The sequence below is a fragment of the Astatotilapia calliptera genome, chromosome 4 (genome assembly GCF_900246225.1).
Source record: "Astatotilapia calliptera chromosome 4, fAstCal1.2, whole genome shotgun sequence".
In the NCBI taxonomy this organism is placed as follows: domain Eukaryota; kingdom Metazoa; phylum Chordata; class Actinopteri; order Cichliformes; family Cichlidae; genus Astatotilapia; species Astatotilapia calliptera.
This window is the reverse complement of record NC_039305.1, coordinates 20,406,057-20,424,512: the sequence shown is the minus strand read 5'-3', so window position 1 is coordinate 20,424,512 and position 18,456 is coordinate 20,406,057. Positions and strand designations below refer to the sequence as shown.

The following is an 18,456-nucleotide window of genomic DNA, read 5'->3' as shown; positions in this document are numbered from 1 at the left end:
CATCCAGACCAGTATAAGATAGTTAACACCCCGGATTCCTGAGCTGGAGTCCCGTTACCCTGGCAACCGCGGGTGTCCCATCCTTAGAGGCTTTCTACACAAACAAAGACCCAAAATGTACCATTAGTATTCATAGATGGAAACTATGAAAACATGCGCCCCCGCCCTTTTTCTCCTTTTTTACTAGATAAACTTCATAAAGTATGTCACCCCAGATACTTTCATTATTTTATATCTTAAAGGTGGAGAGAGGCACTGACATCCCGTAGACAGGATAAAACAGATCTCTTAATATGCACTTCACATATCTGGCTGTGGCCCAAGCTTGCTGAATTGAATCAGTATATTATACTTTGCCCTCGAGACAGCGAGGAGAAATTAGTTTTGCATACTGGCCATCCTTACAGGGAGAGGGAAGTAACTAAAACTTGGAAAAGCCAAACTCCAGCAAGCTTTTTAAGTAATAAGTATTCATTCGAGTCAGCGTATTTTACACAGTAATAAATACATAAATAACAAATCCGTAAACATACAGTTTAGTGTATCATTTTATAATGAAGTAATTTTCTGAATTCGTTTTCTTAACTGATATTTTGTGGCATTTTGTTGTTGTTGTTGTTGTTGTTGTTTGTTTGTTTGTCTGTTGTTGTTGTTGTGTGTTTTTCTTGGGGGGGGGGGGGTGTTATACCACGTATTGAATTTTACTATTTATGTAAATGCATATGAATGGGTGTTGATAGGCAGGCCTAATCAGTACAGAAAATTAAAAAATGCCTAATTCAAGTAAAATCCTGACCCATAACGCTGAAGGTGATCTGATGCCTTTGTTATGCTGCGGGTCTCGTCGCCACCTTGGAGGGAAGGGTGACTGCAAATCAATACACAGCTTTTCTGCCTAATTACCTTTGTTCTATGATGAAACACTGCTATCCTTAAGGGAGCGGTCTCTCTTTCAGGAGAACAATGCCCTCATCCTGACTGACTTGGCTTACTTTTACTTATAAAAGTAAAGTAAAATGTTGTTTATATCACACTTTCAAGAAAATATCACCGTGCACCTCATCAGATTTGCCAGATTTCATTAAATATAACATTTTTACAACGCACTTATGTAACAAAGTTTTTAAAAAAAAGGGGGGGGGGGGGGGTCATGTGAGCTCTGGGACCTGTTGGGGATGTAAATGTCTGACTTATGGTTTTGCAGTAACTCAACCCAAATGAACACCTACGGTGGATTCAGTTCTGAATCAAAGCACCAAATGAGGGACCATGTTTTGGGGGGAAACTGAGCTCCAATGTAAAGGCTGACCTCCTGAAACTTGAATCTCAATGCTAACTGAAGATGCTATGAAGTGTAGTGTATGTTAGATTTTCCTTTAATATGTCACCTGTCAGTGTCATGTTATGTCTGTACCTGGAAGTTGAAGGAAAATATAATGCATATTTTTATTTATTCTTTTATTTTGTTTCTGATACCATTACACTGATGTTGAAGAAATAAGAAAATAGAAAATGAATTAAAAAAGAACGTTTACTTATTTATTTTTATTTCAGGTCATTGGAAATATAAAAAACTAATGTGAGTGAACGCTATAAAATACAGTCAAATAAATAAATACTAATTATTATTATAAGCAGTTCTAATCGTCTTTATAACTTTTTCCAGCAAACCGGGATGTTGAGCGACCCCGCGTGGGCGCGCCGCTCAGAATGAGCCCTGCACGCGCTCCCAGTCAACCGGAGTCGGAAAAATGGTGGCCAGCGTTCGAGTGCAGAAGCTGCTCCGACGATATAAACTAGCGATTGCCGCCGCATTAACTATCCTCCTGATTCAAGGGCTTGTGGTATGGAGTCTGAGAAGTCTGGAAGAAGGCGAGGCAGAGGTGAGGAACCGATCCTCCGGGTGTATTTGGCGTGACAGCTATTCGCTTTGGTTTAATTGTAGAGCTAGCCGTTAGCACTTAGCCCCCTGTGAGTTATAGCTGATGTTAGCTGTTAGCAGTTGGGGAAGAGCGCTGCTCCCAAACATTTCAGCACAACGGACCAGCCCTGTCCAGCCCTCCTACCTACCTACTTGCCTGCGTGTCTGTCTGTTCCTCAGTCTCTCATTGACCACACTACCTGGTGAGAAAGTATTCGTTACTAGACTGTCACAGCCATGAAACCAGAGGAGTAGTTAAGTGGTAGTTAACTTGTTTAAGGAACAGCGGTGAGCTTGGGTACCACCGCTCATGTTTATTTCTTTTGGAAACCATGGCGTTGTTAAAATGTGATGAAAAACAGACTGAGGGGAATATCTAAGACGAATAGTATGCTATGAAGTAATGTAAGTTTGAGGGAGCATGAGAACAGACTGGTGATTCATTGATCCCAAACACTTCATCAGTGTGAGCAGGACCGCCTTCATGTAGTAGTTCCAGGATGACTTGGATCTCTTTTGTTTTATGTTTCCTACTTATTTATATCAACCTGTGGATTGTGATGTGCTTGTGGCTGTTCTGTGACTTTCAATTAGCTTTGAGTCATACCAAAAAGTTCAGCAGAGAGCTGCCTCTCCTACATACCACTGAAACCGTTTCTTCGACAGTAGCCAAGTCTTGTGTGGGAATTTTTTTCCCTGGGTCTCCCTGGCACACCTGGAGTGCGCTACCTTGAGGCAGTTTCTGTTCCAGTTCTCCCTCTAAGTCAGGTAACCTGAGCTGTTAACATAGATAGGTGAACCATGCGTGTACAGGACTCATTTTTTGAGACACACCAGTGATGATGGAGCCACAGGAATGCACACTGAAAACTGAGGTGGGAGCCCTGCCAGCTCACTATTGTGATGTATCAAGCAATGTGGTGGTGTAATTTTTTCCAATGTGGATAGATTGAAGTTCTGTGCCTGGCAAGGTTTAAGGCAGGCAACAGATGTAACAGTGGCCGAGTGGGAGGGGAGGGAAAGATGTTTGGCTGTTCCTTCAGAGAAAGGGAAAAAGATGGGTCATTACTCTGCGGACAGTAGCCTCTGTTTGCCAAGGAAATGATTTGCTGCTGACCACTTCAGTTTAAACCATGAGCTAATCGGTCAGATGGTGATGTTAGACTAAATAAATAAATCATTTCCTTTAAATGCAGCAAGTGAGTCAACTTTTCTTGCTGAAGTGATTTTGAGAGAGGCTCCGGCTTTCATCACCTGTTTCTGTTTGCTGTTTCACCAGTTGTATTCATGCTTAAACATGCCTCAGCAAAGATAAGAGAAATGTGTGCAGGGCTGTGGTTTCTGTGTTTAAATGCAGCTCTTCTGTGTTTCTAAATGAGCAGAAGTGCACACTGCTTTATAGAAGCTCAACTGCACCTCGGGGGTTGCTGTTGAGTGTCTCAGGTGAAAGCATAATGGTCTTAAAGTTAAAAGGTGTGCAGGTGGATGGGAAAAGAGCTGCACTGGTTGTTTGCTTCACTGTTAATCAGATTTATTTATTGACTGTTTTTAATCTTTGGGCCCTGAAGTTGTGGCACTACCACTCAGCACAAATGTCAGCTCTATATGCAGCTATGTTGGCAGACATCTATGCAAATGTCAGCATTTGGTCTCTGCATGTTTGCACTCTCGCAGATGCAGAATCAAATTTCTGACTTGAGCGTGCACATTAATCATCACTTCACCTCTGAACGGTCTCCCCGTGCTCAGCGATCTCTGCCTTATCTTGCATCTGCTCTAATCAGCGTCTGGCAGTGCATGTGTGAACACGGTCACATGCGTTATATTAAATCCCTTGGGCAGAAGAGCGAAAGGATTGCGAGGACAGAAGAAGACATGACGCTTGTCATCCTCGTATCACCCTCTGCACGCCCGGGTTCTCCTGCAGAGCTGAGTGCTCGCTGCTGCTGCAGCTTCACGCTTCAGCAGATGGCAACGCTGATATGGTTTCACTCGACTTTAATTGGAAAGTAAAGAGGCTGACTGGCTTGCCTTTGAATCAATACATTTTTTTTGACATGATGGTGTTAATTAAAAGCTGTGAACACAAGTGATAAGGAAAATTGAAATGTTAGCCCGTGCTGCGTGCTTGGCTTTCTGCACAAAAAACATGTCAGCTGGCAGCTGAAAACTAAGCTTTCTTATGAATGTTTTCTGGCAATCATGCTTGTTGTTATCATGCCATTAATGTTTTTATTATTATTCTTTTTTTATTTAATTGAATTTTACAGGAATTTGATTTTCAGAACAAAAAGTTTTTGTTGGCATTTTTACATATTTATGCCGTATTAATGCCACATTTTGCAGCTGTGGCGTTTTGCATCAAATACAATTTGGTTTATGAAAAGGTCAGAAATGGCAACAAAAAAGGATAAATCTTTGTTAAGTAAGGCAACATGGGTAGTCACTCTCTAAGGCCTATTCTGAGTTAGTGTCGTGCAGCTGGTCAGACCACAGATTTCCTCCCAGCACTTCCACAGAAGCTGAGGTTGTGTTTAGTTTGGCCTTTGAGTGTTGTGAAATTGACATAAAGATGTAACTAAAGCACCCGCTCTTACACCGATTAAAGGAAGCAAAGCTTTCTTGATGAGTTGACATGTATGGTGTCATAATTTCTCAGAAAGATGGCAAGGTTCCTTAAATGTATATAAGCATCTTCCAGTAGGTTTGCACTGCACTGACTGCTGTGTAAGTTTACTTCACAATCCCTCTTACTGTATTGGATTTGAGACTGCAGTTGGCAGCCAGTAGCTGACTTTGCTTTATTGGTTGGCAGCTGGTGTGTTGGCCATGTATTATCTGGCTCCTCGTCCCACCGCACAGGCCCGGTCCATCTTCTGTTCCCACAATCTCTGGGCTGTCGGGGTGCCAGCGGTGTGAGGCGAATGAGCGGGCCCACGTTTTACCATAACTTCTGACAGAGGCAGAACACTCTCACCCACTCGCTCTTCTTTCTCTTCTCCAAATGAATATTTTGAAGGGACTTTTTATATGAACCAGTAATTTAGTGTGCCAAAACTATGATGTTATTTGGCTAGAAGATTTAAAATGGCTTAAACTGTGTGCGTGTGAGTGTCTTTCCCTCCAAAAAAGTCCTCTGCCTTTATTTTTTGAGGTGTGATTTCTACTCTAGTGAGACTGATTCACTCAAAGCTTTTGCTTTGAAACCGAGCCTTAGATGTAAAACTTAAACTGGGTCCTCTTTCATTTTGATACAACATCAGTTTAGATGATAACACACTATTCTCTATGATGCATTCTTTTGTTTTGTTTTTTGCACTTGAGGAAAGAGACCTTTCTAGCTTTCATTAGTGTTTACATAATTTTCCTGCTGGGGAAAACGGGCAGCTCTGCACCTGCCCCAAAGCTGATCTTTCCCTTTTATGTTGACATTTTCACAAAAGTATAACTATATGACAAACACTGGGTGGACTTAACATTTAGAGATTTTACGGCCAGAGACTGCAGCAGTGGGACACTTCACTGATTTTATTATGTCAAAGCATTTATAAGAAGGTCTTATCTTGACATTTTAAGGAAGCTCTCAAGCCCTGGTTTGATTTTTAAGAGGTTACAGTCAAACACTATCAAAGTTAGTGCTTTACTGATTTTTTTTTATTATAATAAACTAAAATGATAGAATATTGTTGTTAATTTGTCACAAAATCCCCCTGAGCTCTTTGAGATAATTTTAGCACTAAAGTGCAAGTAAATTTGCCACATTGTCACTTCTTCATGTGTGTATGAAGGGGCTGTAAACATGTGACCTACTTGCATGTGTGTGCATTTTTCCTGCCTGTGATTTCGGCCAGAGGGAGGAAACTCAGGTCGGTACAGTGAATCACTGGAATCATGTGTGACTGTCCACTTTTTGCAGATTAGCTCCATAAAAAGGCAGAGGCTCAGCTAAAAATAACCCAGATCGGCAGAATGAAAAAAACAAAAGCAAGTAAACACATCCTTCCCTCTGGGGATCTGTCTACTGCTGCCCTAGTCGAGGTCTTTGTTTACCTTATGTGTCATTTCTGTGGATTCATTATGATTCATTATGACTCCAAAGAAATAACGCCTCCTCTCAGTAGTGGTTGTCCAAGATAACCTTATGGAATGACTGGCAACAGAGCAGGATTTAAAATATGTCTCTGCTCTCTCTCTTTCCTCAGAGAAAACTAAGACAGTCTAAGCTGCCTGACCACGACAACCAGGACCCCAAGAAAGACAACGCACAGAATTCATTGTCGGGGAGAAACAAGGGAAGCAATGGTGCCAGTGCACTGAGGAGAGGGAGCAGCCGCCGTGGAGGGAAGCCCAACATCAGGCTGAAGACCCCCCAGGAACGGGGAATGACAGGGGTTGGAGTAGATGGTGTAGTCCCCCACGATCTCTCCAGCAGCCGTAACCTTAGCGAGATCCGCCCAGACGGGGCAGGCAAGTTACCTGCTGCTGCCATACCAGGAGAGCCAGGCAGCGTGGACGGGGCGCACCAAGCCCCCAACAGTGACTTTGTGCCTAAATGTGATATCATAGGAAAGGATGCGCTGTCTGCTCTGCACCGCGCCGCGTCACAGCAGTGCAGACAGGAGATCGCCAACATCGTGTGCCAGCATCAGGCCGGGCAGCTCATGCCAGAGTCACTCCCTCAGTTCTGCCCTCAGCTTGGTGAGAACCCGCTAAAGTTTGCATGAGTATTTATAATCACGTGTAGTCTACAAACTTCAACGTGAAAGGAGATGAATGTAAAAAATGAACAAAATGACACTTTTTGACATTTACTGTAATTTTTACTCACCAGTGCATTTTCAGTCTAGACATTCTTTGTTGCCAAATTTCCTTGACAGTTATAGGATAATTTTGTTTTATAGATTTTGTTATTTTTCAGTCTAACAATGTTGTAGCTGTTATAGTTTTCTTTGGTACATAATTAAAAATGTACTAAATTCAAATACTAAAAACAAAAAGATTTGACCCACTATGATAAACAGCAACAAATAGCTGTTTCATGTCCTTAACTCAGAAGAATCTTTCCATCTTTTGCCCATTGCTATGCTTAGTTTTAGGGTTATACATTATAGATCGTCAAATGTCTCTGATTGTATAGCCACATTTAGGGAACTTGTTTGCAACTGCAGTATAATGCAGGGGTTGCACAGGGCCAAAAGACTCAACCCACGCCTCTGGCTCAGTTGTGCCATTACTGTAAATGCAGCTTGCAGTGTTGCTGAGTTGGACGCTTTGTCAAAAAGGAAAGTAATAGAAAACCCTTTTAGATTTTGAATACTTCAGATATGTAACATGGTAGAATTAAATCTCTTTCAATCCATTAATAGTGCCTGTTAAACAGCTAGCTTAGAGGTGCCCCCAAGCCTACTGAGTCATATTTGTCTGTCCTATTGGGACAGGTGTGTCACACCCAGTTCAGGCTGTTGGTGAGCTGGAAGACAGCCTATCCGAAGTGGAGAACCCCGTCAGAGTGGCTTTCGTTCTGATGGTCCACGGCCGTGCTGTACGGCAGCTCAAACGTCTCATCAAAGCCATTTATCACCGTGACCACTATTACTACATCCATGTGGATAAGGTAATTACAGAGCTTCAACTGCCATGCAGTCTCTTTAGACAGTATTATTTTTGGTGCTTAAATATTATATTAAACAGTATGTGTTTGGTGCACTCACAGATGCTTTTCCCAGTTAGATCTTATTTGCATTATGAAGGTTAAATTTATCCCACGGGTCTCACAGTGTAGTAAAGGGGATTAGCCTGGATAGAGCAAAGTGTGGTTATTCTTAGGGGCTGGATTTAGTGGAGGAAAGGTCTGCTGTCATGTGCAGCCGGAAGGCAAAAGACAAATGCACGGCTGGTACTGAGGCAGGGACCTCAGGTGCGTTCAGCAGAGACAGCAGAGAAACAGGTGCCTGTTCTCAGTGCACCTGTGTTGCCGGAAAGGTTGTGGAGACGTAGGGAGTTGCTCTGTTCTGCTGCCAAGGGACGGCAGAGCAGCTCACCGGAGGCAATGATGGATAAGACGTCAGTAGGACAATCACACCACAGACAGTCTTAGATACTTTGCTTGCCTAACCTCATCCATCTCAGAGGCAAAAGCCTGTTTGAGAGATGAGGCTGTAAAACAGGTCAGGTTTGTCCTAGAAAATGTCTGCCAACTGCTCTGCTCTCTCTTATCCTGTCCTCTTCTTCTCCTGTTTAAAGGCGAGTACTGAGTTCAGACTACTCTTTGACCATTCGTTCTCCTATTTTCTAATTTCTGCAAAAAAACTGTATACCCTTTTCATACAATCTTTATGTCCTCTTTTAAATATACAAGACAGAATCGATACCCTTTATTCATGCTTTGCTAAACACAATTGGACTTTGTGTCCCCAAACAGTCACTTTCGAAGTGTCTGTGTCTCCCTAAACTGCCCATTTATTGCTTCACAACGTTTATTAGCTCTCCTTATTTGTGAACAGGCCCCTTGTTAATTAGGTTATAATTAATCAGTTTAAGTTCCAAGTAGAAATAATAAAAAGAATTGTTGAACCTTCAGTTGTTGGTTTCTTGCATATTTTAGACACTTGCAGTGGTCACATGTTCACTCACTCAATTTTTAATACCGCTGCATAAAGCTTGGCAGCTCAGCAGCCTCTATTTCTTCCTTTAATCCCCGCACTGTGGTTTGTTCCAGACTATCTTTTAAGCTCAGTTCATTTATTTTTGTCTCACCTGCAGTCACCTAAAGGAGGAACAGCCAGCAACAGAAACTAATTTTGATTCTTCCTCTATCGTCATTATGACCCACAGCACAGAGCACCATGTGGCTGTTGTTCTTCTCAGATCAAATTCTCTTTCAACAGGAGCCAGTTTTGTGTGATGGTCTTGGCACAGTGGCAGCTGCAGCTCTGTGAGAACAAAGCTAAAAGTAGATTATGCTTTTGTTTCAGAAGCAGCCTCTCCTCATTTAACTCTTTAACTGACTTTTGGTTTTAAAACTCTGACAGCGGTCTGGCTACATGCATCGGGAGGTCCTGCAGATAGCCCAGCAGTACCCAAATGTGAGAGCCACGCCATGGCGCATGGTCACCATCTGGGGAGGAGCCAGCCTTCTCAAAGCCTACCTACGCAGCATGCAGGATCTGCTCTCCATGCTGGACTGGAAGTGGGATTTTTTCATCAATCTTAGTGCCACAGACTTTCCAACTAGGTTGGTCACACACACATATATACATAGAAATTAACTCAACAGCTAATCTTTGTTGCACTTTACCTAAGGTGTACATTCACTCCCACATTTGAGCCTAAATCCATGCAGTGCAAGATTAAAAAAAGATGCTTTGAGTTTAGATGGGTTACTGAAGAGGGGACATAGATATGTGAGGCAGGAGTTGCTCAGTGAATCTCAGGCCAAGTGAAAAAAAGAGGATTAGACAGATTGTCAATGAACGTCTGCCACAGAGGGTCATGGGAGATCAGGATGGTCATAAACTGTATAAATTCAAGCTTTTACCTGAAGCCCTAGTAATGCCCAAAGCTGTCTTTGACTCTCTCTCGCCCTCTTGCTATCAGTTCAGTGTCCTGCCATCAAAAGCAGTGCTGAGACGTGTGGGTGTGTAGTGAAACATTGCAGCATGGTGTTGCTTCTGCTCCTGTCAAAATCATTGAACCGCCATGTTAAAACAAAAGAAACTCAACAGCTGGTTACACCACTTATCTTTCATAATCCCAAACAGAAAAGGGTGTCTTGAGCCATTTTCACTCTGTCACAGTGAAGTTTATTTTAGAGCTAAAAATAAAAAAAAAGCATTTTAGTGTGCACTACCTCTTTAACCTACTTTGTGTTTGTTGTATTCCCTCAAAGTTTGTATCTTGAGCCATTTTTCATTATTTTTGAATGCCTCTTTCCCTTTTGCAAAACTGCACCTACAATTACGGCGCTTTTTACAGCAACATTACAAAGAAACTTAACAGTTGGCAGATAAGAGAATCTAGTGGCAGCTTCAAATGAATTATTTTGGGCATGAATCAGTTTTGGCTGGCTTGTTTCTGGGGCAGCTTTGAACCCCTAACAAAGCAGCTGTTAGTCCACCTGAACCATCTCAAGGGGAAAAGGCTTGCTTGGACACAGCACAGAAAGACAATGTTTTCTGTGCTGTGTCCAGAGTAGTTTATTTCAGCTAGCACAATACTCATAACACAGTCCAAAGAACCCTGTAGATGGCCCTTTTTTTGGTCTCCTGCTTCAACATAACCTTTCCTCCTTTCAATTCTCACCATAATGCCCTCCTGCAGGACCAATGATGAACTGGTGGCTTTCCTGTCGCTGCACAGAGATAAGAACTTTCTCAAGTCCCATGGGAGAGAGAATGCCCGGTGAGTTTGCTACATAAAGGCAGCACAGTCTGCAAATACTGACATCGGGATGGCATTTTGACTTATAATAAATTACATTTTACACACCTTTTAATACTACAGAAAAACTGTAACTGAACAATGTTAATGAATGAAATCACAAAAAGTTGCTCTATAAATTCTCAGCAAATAGAAGTGTATTTAAATATTGCTGCAGATACAGATGAGCTGGGGAGCAGAGAGCTCTGTCAGATCCATTATTTAATGCAGTGTTACAGTTCTTTATCATTTACTGCGATGAATGGTGCAAATACCTTCACCCGTGTCTCTTCCACCCATCATTTTCAGCTGTCCTGTGTTCCAGGTTTATTAAGAAGCAGGGCCTTGACCGTCTCTTCCACGAGTGTGACAACCACATGTGGCGTCTAGGCGAGCGCAACATCCCCGAAGGCCTGGAGGTCTCAGGCGGCTCCGATTGGTTTGCACTCACCCGCCGTTTTGTGGAGTACGTCATCAACTCCCAGGACGACCTTGTGTCGGGGCTGAAGCAGTTCTATTCCTACGCTCTGCTTCCTGCTGAGGTAAGCGAGCTGTAGGCAGTCTGTTTATCTCCCGTTGTTGAGACAGTTTCATATAGAAGCCTGTCTCAGGCTCATCGTCCCCTGCCAAGTCAGAAGAGCCTAGCAGCAGAGATAATGTAATACTTTAAGCTTTCTGGCACAGCGTGCAGCAGAAGTGCAAGATGAGGAGGCTTCGCTATATTTTATCTGTGTAGTTTGGTCTCAGAAGAGTTGTCTGTTCACCGCTATAGAGCTGTGACCTTTTTGTACTTCAGAGTGTGGTTAGAAACAGTTCATAGGTATATTTGATGGTTTACACAAGCTTAATTTGGACACAACACTTGGCCACACTGTTTTCTCACACAGTGAAGAAATAACGTACCTACTCCTATCCTTTCTTCCCAGTCTTTCTTCCACACAGTGCTCGGGAACAGTCTCATGTGTGACACCCTGGTGGACAATAACCTGCGCGTCACCAACTGGAACCGTAAGCTGGGCTGTAAATGTCAGTACAAGCACATTGTTGACTGGTGTGGCTGCTCTCCCAATGATTTTAAACCACAAGACCTCGTTCGAATCCAGGTGAGTTCAACAGAGGATGCCACTTTAAAACAAAAAACAGGGCTGGGTGATATAGACAGAAGCCATATACACTCAGTGGCCACTTTGTTAGGTACACTTTGCTAGCACTAGGTTATATTTAAAAACATTTTAAATATTTCTTTCCTCAATCAATTAGTTTGTATTATTATCTGGCTCCTGGAGTTCTTTGGGGTTAGTTCTGACTGCAAGCAAGGAAAGGCACACAAAGTAGACTAATGAGCCCTGTTTCTGTAAGATGGGAAATCACTGTTTTTGTCAACAGAGTCCGGTGGTTTTGAATAAGCACAAGGGCAGAACTGCAGATACTTTCCAGAAGAAGGGCTTTATTTAATGCTAAATCAAACTGACTTTAACTAAATTCTAATTCTTTGTCAAATATGTTTTTGCTATTTTCTCTTCCTCATCCACAGCAACTGACCCGTCCAACATTCTTTGCCCGCAAGTTTGAGTCCTCGGTGAACCAGGAGGCCATAGACATCCTGGACACTCACCTGTATGGCCAGTATGCTCCAGGAACTGTTGCTATCAAGGCATATTGGGAGAGCCTGTTTGAGCAGCTGGATGGCGTGGGCTCTCTCAGTGACGTGGCTCTCACGGCGTACTTGTCATTCTTTCGCCTGGGCCTGAAGAGTTTGGTGACTGCTCAGAGCAACGTGAAGGCCTGCAGGTGGAGAGTCTGTTCTGCTTTGCTTTGTTATTGTCACTAACACAGCACATAAGCTATTTTCTTTGTCATGTTTAATTTATCTATTTTTTTTCTCCCAGGTTTGAACCAGTAGGCGTCCCTCTATCTGTGCATGTATACTTTTATGATGACCGTTTCCAAGGGTACCTGGTTCGCCAAGAAGTCCAGGCAGTGGAGTCAAAGGCCAGGGAGACTTTGGAGATGTGGGCAGTTCCTCAGGCTACACTCGTCCTTGAGAAGAACCTTAAAGAATTTGAAAGGCTCAAGAATCTGGAAGTAAGCACTCTTTAGGGTTTTTTTGTACAAACTTTCAAGATCAAGACAACTGCAACATGAGGAAGATTTTCTAGCTGATATCTAAAAATTAGGGTGGCTGTATCAGGCGTGATCTGACAAAAGCTAAACTGAAGTTTAATTAGTTTAACAAAAAGTATGTTAATACTGGAAGAAATGAATATTCACTCACCTTCTTCAGACAGAAAGGAGTGGGTCTCTTTTGTAGTGTTGTCAGTGTTGTTGTATTATGTGTTACATCCCTCTGCAGCCCCTAATCATCTCAATGTTTTCAGCTGGTGCTAATTGGCCACACCTAGTCAGGTGTGGATAAAAGCATACCTTAGGCAAGCTTCCTGGGGGAGCTCACTTGCCTTTGCCTTGGTGGCACCAGCTGTTTTAGCCAACCTGCTGTGCATTTTAGGATTTAAAACCTCTTCTCACTAACACTCTGGTATTCATCTCCTTTTTTATGTTGCGGCTTTGAGCCGGGTCGTAACATAAGGCTTTAATCCACAAGGTTCAGTAAAGCAAGCATACTAGTGACCACCCACAAAACGGAGAGCTATGGCCACACAACGATCACATCAAGGGTTGCTCAGCACCCCTCAGTGTTATTGCCATCACCTGGCCAACAACACTCACAAGTGATCCAACAAAAGTAGCCATATTTACCACAACACTAAAGGTCACAGCACAAAGCACTCACCTCACAAGGATCTCATTAGCATCCATCAACACTGACATATGCACACACAGTATACATTATGCCAACTTAAAAACGGCCTACCTGCCTCAGGCACAAGACCATAATTATTGAATGGTCTCAAACCTCCTGCCAAGTTTGCTGCCACTGATTTACTATGCACAACTCCCAACCTAAGATGCTAAAAACAATAAAAGTTTACCTGTCTAGTCTTCAGTGGTGTACCGGACTCGAGGCAACTTTAAACGCCAACTCGAGAGCAGGCAGCAGACCAGAGATATAGTCTCCTACCAAACTCTGTACCCCCACCCAGGATAACCACCAAACACAATAAACTAAAACAACAAACAAGTGCTTCGATGGAAGGGCAGCACAGCCACCCAGCTGAAACACACTTACTAAAGGGACGTAGCTCAATCACAGTGAACACCTTCACTCACCCACTTAAAAGCAATACAAAAAACTGATATTCAGTCTCCACAAAAATGTCCGAAGATCCCGGATGAGCCCCCACTTATGTTACAACCTGGCTCAAAGCCGCAACATAAAAAAGGAGATGAATACCAGAGTGTTAGTGAGAAGAGGTTTTAAATCCTAAAATGCGCACAGCAGGTTGGCTAAAATGGCTAGTGCCGCAAAGGCAAGTGAGCTCCCCCAGGAAGCTTGCCTAAGGTATGCTTTTATCCACACCTGACTAGGTGTGGCCAATTAGCACCATTGAGATGATTAGGGGCTTCAGAGGGACGTAACATATGTCACATAAATTTTTAAAAATATTTTTTAAAAATGACTTTTTTTGTTATCCTAAGATCGGCACAGAGTGGGATCCCAAAGAGAGGATCTTCCGTAACTTCGGTGGGGTGATCGGCCCTTTGGATGAACCTCTGGCAGTCCAGAAGTGGGCACGTGGTCCGAATCTCACCGCCACTATTGTGTGGGTCGACCCGGCTTTGGTGGTGGCGGCATCTTATGACATTACAGTGGATTTGGATGCAGAGTACACACACTACAAACCGCCACTGCAGCACCCCCTGCGGCCGGGCACCTGGACGGTACGGGTATTAAAACAATGGGAGCGTGTGGCAGAAGTTCACTTTCTTGTCATGCCGTTAACTTTTAATAACAAGGAGCCGCTACGCAAAGGTGAGACATGTATTTATAGCTCTTTATTTTCATTTTTAATTTGAAAAGATAAGGCTGATGTTTTTCTTTATTTCACTTTCTGTGACAGAATCACATGATGAAACACCAAATCAGTCAAGCACTACATTTTCCCTAAATACTTGTTCAGTCCTGTCTGTCGCGATCACAGGGCGTCTCTGTGCCCTTTAAAAGTCTTGAACTTCAAATGTTTTCAGTCATGTCATTCCAACATTTTGTGACACACCATTTCAGGCTTTCACACATTTGGTTCACACAGAAGTTAAAGCCATACTATTGTTCAGTCTGCTGTAATTGGTAAATGTAAGTGGATGGGTATCAGGTGAATGCATTTATTTTTGCTTCTTTATAGTTTGTCTGACCCTTTCAGGTCAATTTTTGTGAATGCAAATGGTTAACAGTAACAGCAAGTTTTTGTTTATGTCCGCAAACATCTTAAGAATCCCTGAGGCCCAATTGGAAGACGATGCAGCTGAAGATGGTAGAGAAGAAGGAGGCCTTGCTAGTTTTACAGTACCACTTTTAAATAGCTGTCCCAATCAGTACTCTATGGAAAAGAGAGCATGCAGGTTTAATGACAGAAGCTTTTCTAATACTGATTGCTATTGGTGAATAAAGCCAGTCACCAAAAAAGCATGCTGTGCTGAAAGTATTTTTCAGGACATTATATTTTTGTTTTGTTTTCACATTATTAAAACCAATTTCCTAATATTCAAATATGTGTTTTTAGGTAAACGATGTCAGCACTCATAACGCTATTTATTGGGTGTTTTCCTGCCCCTTTATTTATTTAATTTATTTTTTAAAACTCATTTATCATACCAGTCCATGCTGATATATCGGCAAGAAACTAATGTTGGCTATTAAATTCTCTACTTTCCACTATTTTAAACCAATATTATTACATCAACTTAAAAAATATGATTTTCACCTTTGATTTCTGTTTCCAGCATGCTTTATTTGGAAAACAAATGGCAATATAAAGGTTTTAAGAAGTAGACGCACCCCTTAAAGTGCCCAAAACTACTCTCTCTCTCTCACACGCACACACACAGAAGTTTGGTGTTGCCTACAAGCTTCATCAGCTACAGTAAATAAACTACAATGCTGGTGTGTGCTGTAATCAATGACCATGCCTACCTGGGCAAACATGGCATCGGCTATGTCAGACTGCACAGTTGATGGTGTTCATTGTTAGTCTTAATCTTTGCTTTGGATTTATTGGGAATAAAAACATGCAGAATGTCCCCGGGCGTACATTAGTGCTTGATCATTCAAATCTGAAAACTTTGGTGGATTTTTCAGACACTCATGTCATCTTCTTCTGATTTTTTTCTCTCCTTCTGTTCTAGAAGAGGACAGCTGGCTTCATGCAGGACCTCCAGGGAACTTGTACCTGGAGCAGAGCTTCCAGCAGCTGAGCTCAGTGCTTAAACTGCCTCCCCAAGAACCTGCCATGCAGGTGGCCCAGCGTAATGCCCAGTTGGTGGGCCAGGCCCTTGATGCATGGGTGGACACTTCTGTTGAGTCCTTCTGGGTTATCGGCGACTTGTGTGCAACACAGACTTCCTCATGCCCAGCTTTGGGGTCTTGTTCCAAGACTGCCTGGAGCCCATTGTCCCCAGACCCTAAATCTGATATGGGCCCAGTGAAAAGCGATGGGCGGATCAGGTAGCCCTCAGAGAAGAGAGACTGCAGACGTGCGGAGAAAACCGGAGACTGCTAGGAGACCTGTGTGAACCAGGACGTCTCCGAGGTCGGCTAAGAGCTCAAGGGCACATAAGCAACGATAAGGAATCTTCCTCCACCGAGGAGCCGCGTCTTTCTCAGCGCCACAGTAATACAGGCTTGAAAGACAAGAGCATGACTGCTGGAAATTTGCACATAGGAAACTGCAAGCGCCTAGTCTTGTAGCACCGCTTACTGAATGGGTACACGGATGCCGGGTGTAACGTGTTATTTAAGCTGTCGCACAGGTTTGCGGTCATGATCCGTCTGTGCCGGAGTTTCTTTAAGAAGTGTTCAGGTGCACAGTTTTCCTGCACTTCGGTAGAATCAACAGGCTCAGTGCCGTGCTCCGTCTTCTTTTCGAGGGAGAATCAAACCTGTGAATCATGTTATTGTGCTTATTTTGAAGCATTATTATGTAAGCATTAAGGAACAGATAGATGAAGTGCACTTTACTGTAAGACTTTGGTTTTACACAGAGGTCACTAGGTTACAATGTGAAGATTAGAAGGTAACGGTTAAGGTCATTTCTTTCTTTCTTTTTTACAATAGGAACAAACTGCCACTCCCTGTTGCACAGACGCATAAAATTTTTGGACTGTAACACAGAGAAGGAAGCGTAGTAAAGAGAGTGGGGTTCTTGTGTATCCTTAGGAGTCTTGTGCTTTTTCTTTTTAATATATTATTTGTGTCATTTTTTCACATTTTGTTTGTTAATTCGCAGAACTAGCTGCTAAATTGAGTCAAATTTTCTGTTGTTGCAAAAAAAGGCTCTGAGCTAAACGTCTGGTCTAAGGAAGTGCCTGGACTGCTGGTGCAGATAGCGAGGATGCATTCACAGTTTCCCTGAGATCATCTTTGTAATACGTCTTTAACTGAAAAGGAAGGATGTGCAGTGTGCATGAAAGCTCCAGAACAACAGACTGTGGACCTTAAGTCAGGACTTTTACTTCCGCTGTTTGACCTGTTTCTTATCCACTCTGCTAAAGCGACTCTACTGAGCTGAAGGAAATGTGGGTAAAAATAACGTTTATTCAGATTACTCTCGGCCCACTGGGAGAATTGAAACCACTCTGTTTATATGTTAGCTCAGCATGTAGGCTGGAAATAGGAAGAAGCGGGCAAAAGCCAAGACACTCTACGTCTGAAACGCAGCTGTTTGTTTGTTTTTGTTTGTTTTTTAAACAACAATGTCAGTGGAAGAGAATTCATTCTGTTTTACCTGTCGGGACCTGTAAGGCCCTCGTGTCTGTACCCTGGCTACTCCGTGTCATGTGTCAACCAAGGTATAGGACGTATAACCCCACCATAACACTAACGACTGTCACGTGTTGTCAGTCTTCTCTCTGCAGAGTAAGCAAGCTTACACAGTTCTCCAAAATGTCAAAGTTCTCTTAAATGCAAGATTTTTAGATCACACACCTGCCGTGTATCTGTTTGTATGCAGTATTGTCACGACACGTTCACATTTAATTTGTTACGGTGAATTTAATTTCAACTTTTTGAATTTTGTATGTTTTCTTTGTTTGTTTTGTTTTTCTTTTTGAGTCCACCGATCCAGAGTGGTCACGAGTGTATCGTCCATTTGTTTCAGTGTGATCGAGACTCTAAGATGCCTTTATGTCACAAAGCTGAATTGTTTACTACGGGATGAAAGCTTCCACAGATGTGCAATCAATGCCTTTTCAGATGATAGTGAAACCCATGTCTGTGATTTGGTTTGTTTGATTTCTTTTTTACTCCAACGTTACGTGTTTGTTAAGTAACAGTTGGCCACCGTGTGAGTTTTAAGTGACCTTGTTTACCTCGATCAGTACAGTTGCTTCAGTGAAGCCCCAGTTTTATTGGGATAAGGGAGCAGATGAATGGGTGTGACAGATGTTATTTTTCTATCCTGTTTGGGAGGAATTATGTTTGTTGTCTGTTTATCTCTCAGCACTCTAAACTATTAGAGCTGCTCTCCAATCGTGTTACATTTGTCCAGCTGTTCAGCATCATTTGATACAGACCTTTATTGTTTTTGGTGGGTGGGAAGTTGAGGTCTCCCTCCGTGCCGCTGTGATATGCAGCAGCCCGGCTGGTGAGTCATCCAGAGCTCTTATCTGGAAAAAGCTCATAGGACAGATCTGACTGACTCAATAAAACGAAAAAAAAAAAAAATTAAGATGTTTCCTTATTTTCATTCTTAACATGCCTTTGAATCAGGTGGAAATAGAGAGGAAATGCTTCTTATTTGAAAGTCTTAAATGAACCTTTCCGCTACATTTCGAGGGGTTTTCCCTCTTACAAGAACACGATGGGAGATATTTATGAGGCTCTCTCTCCGGGGCGCTGAACACTTCCTTTTCCCTTCCTTGTTAAAAAGCTCAACATGACTTGCATCATGAATACTGTATAAGCTACACTTCCGTTATCATCTCTGACCAAAACTCCTTCTTTT

The 18,456-nt window shown here is 42.6% G+C and overlaps 1 protein-coding gene across 1 annotated transcript; it reads left to right on the top strand.

The window, feature by feature from the left end:
- Positions 1-1,676: 1,676 nt before the first annotated feature.
- On the top strand, positions 1,677-15,975 carry xylt2 (xylosyltransferase II). Its single transcript, XM_026165371.1, has 11 exons — positions 1,677-1,883; positions 6,124-6,619; positions 7,360-7,535; positions 8,953-9,155; positions 10,241-10,321; positions 10,665-10,881; positions 11,266-11,442; positions 11,874-12,130; positions 12,229-12,424; positions 13,937-14,270; positions 15,641-15,975. Exons 1-11 carry the CDS (start codon positions 1,752-1,754, stop codon positions 15,961-15,963), a joined length of 2,592 nt encoding a protein of 863 aa, XP_026021156.1. The 5' UTR covers positions 1,677-1,751; the 3' UTR covers positions 15,964-15,975.
- The last annotated feature ends 2,481 nt before the right edge of the window (positions 15,976-18,456 follow it).

What these genes read in the sequence shown, in the direction of transcription:
- xylt2 (XM_026165371.1), top strand. Translation starts at nt 1,752, where the DNA reads ATGGTGGCCAGCGTTCGAGTGCAGAAGCTGCTCCGACGATATAAACTA. An exon ending in TCAGTTCTGCCCTCAGCTTG is followed by an intron (nt 6,620 to 7,359) that starts GTGAGAACCCGC and finishes CTATTGGGACAG; the next exon opens with GTGTGTCACACCCAGTTCAG. An exon ending in AAGACCTCGTTCGAATCCAG is followed by an intron (nt 11,443 to 11,873) that starts GTGAGTTCAACA and finishes CCTCATCCACAG; the next exon opens with CAACTGACCCGTCCAACATT.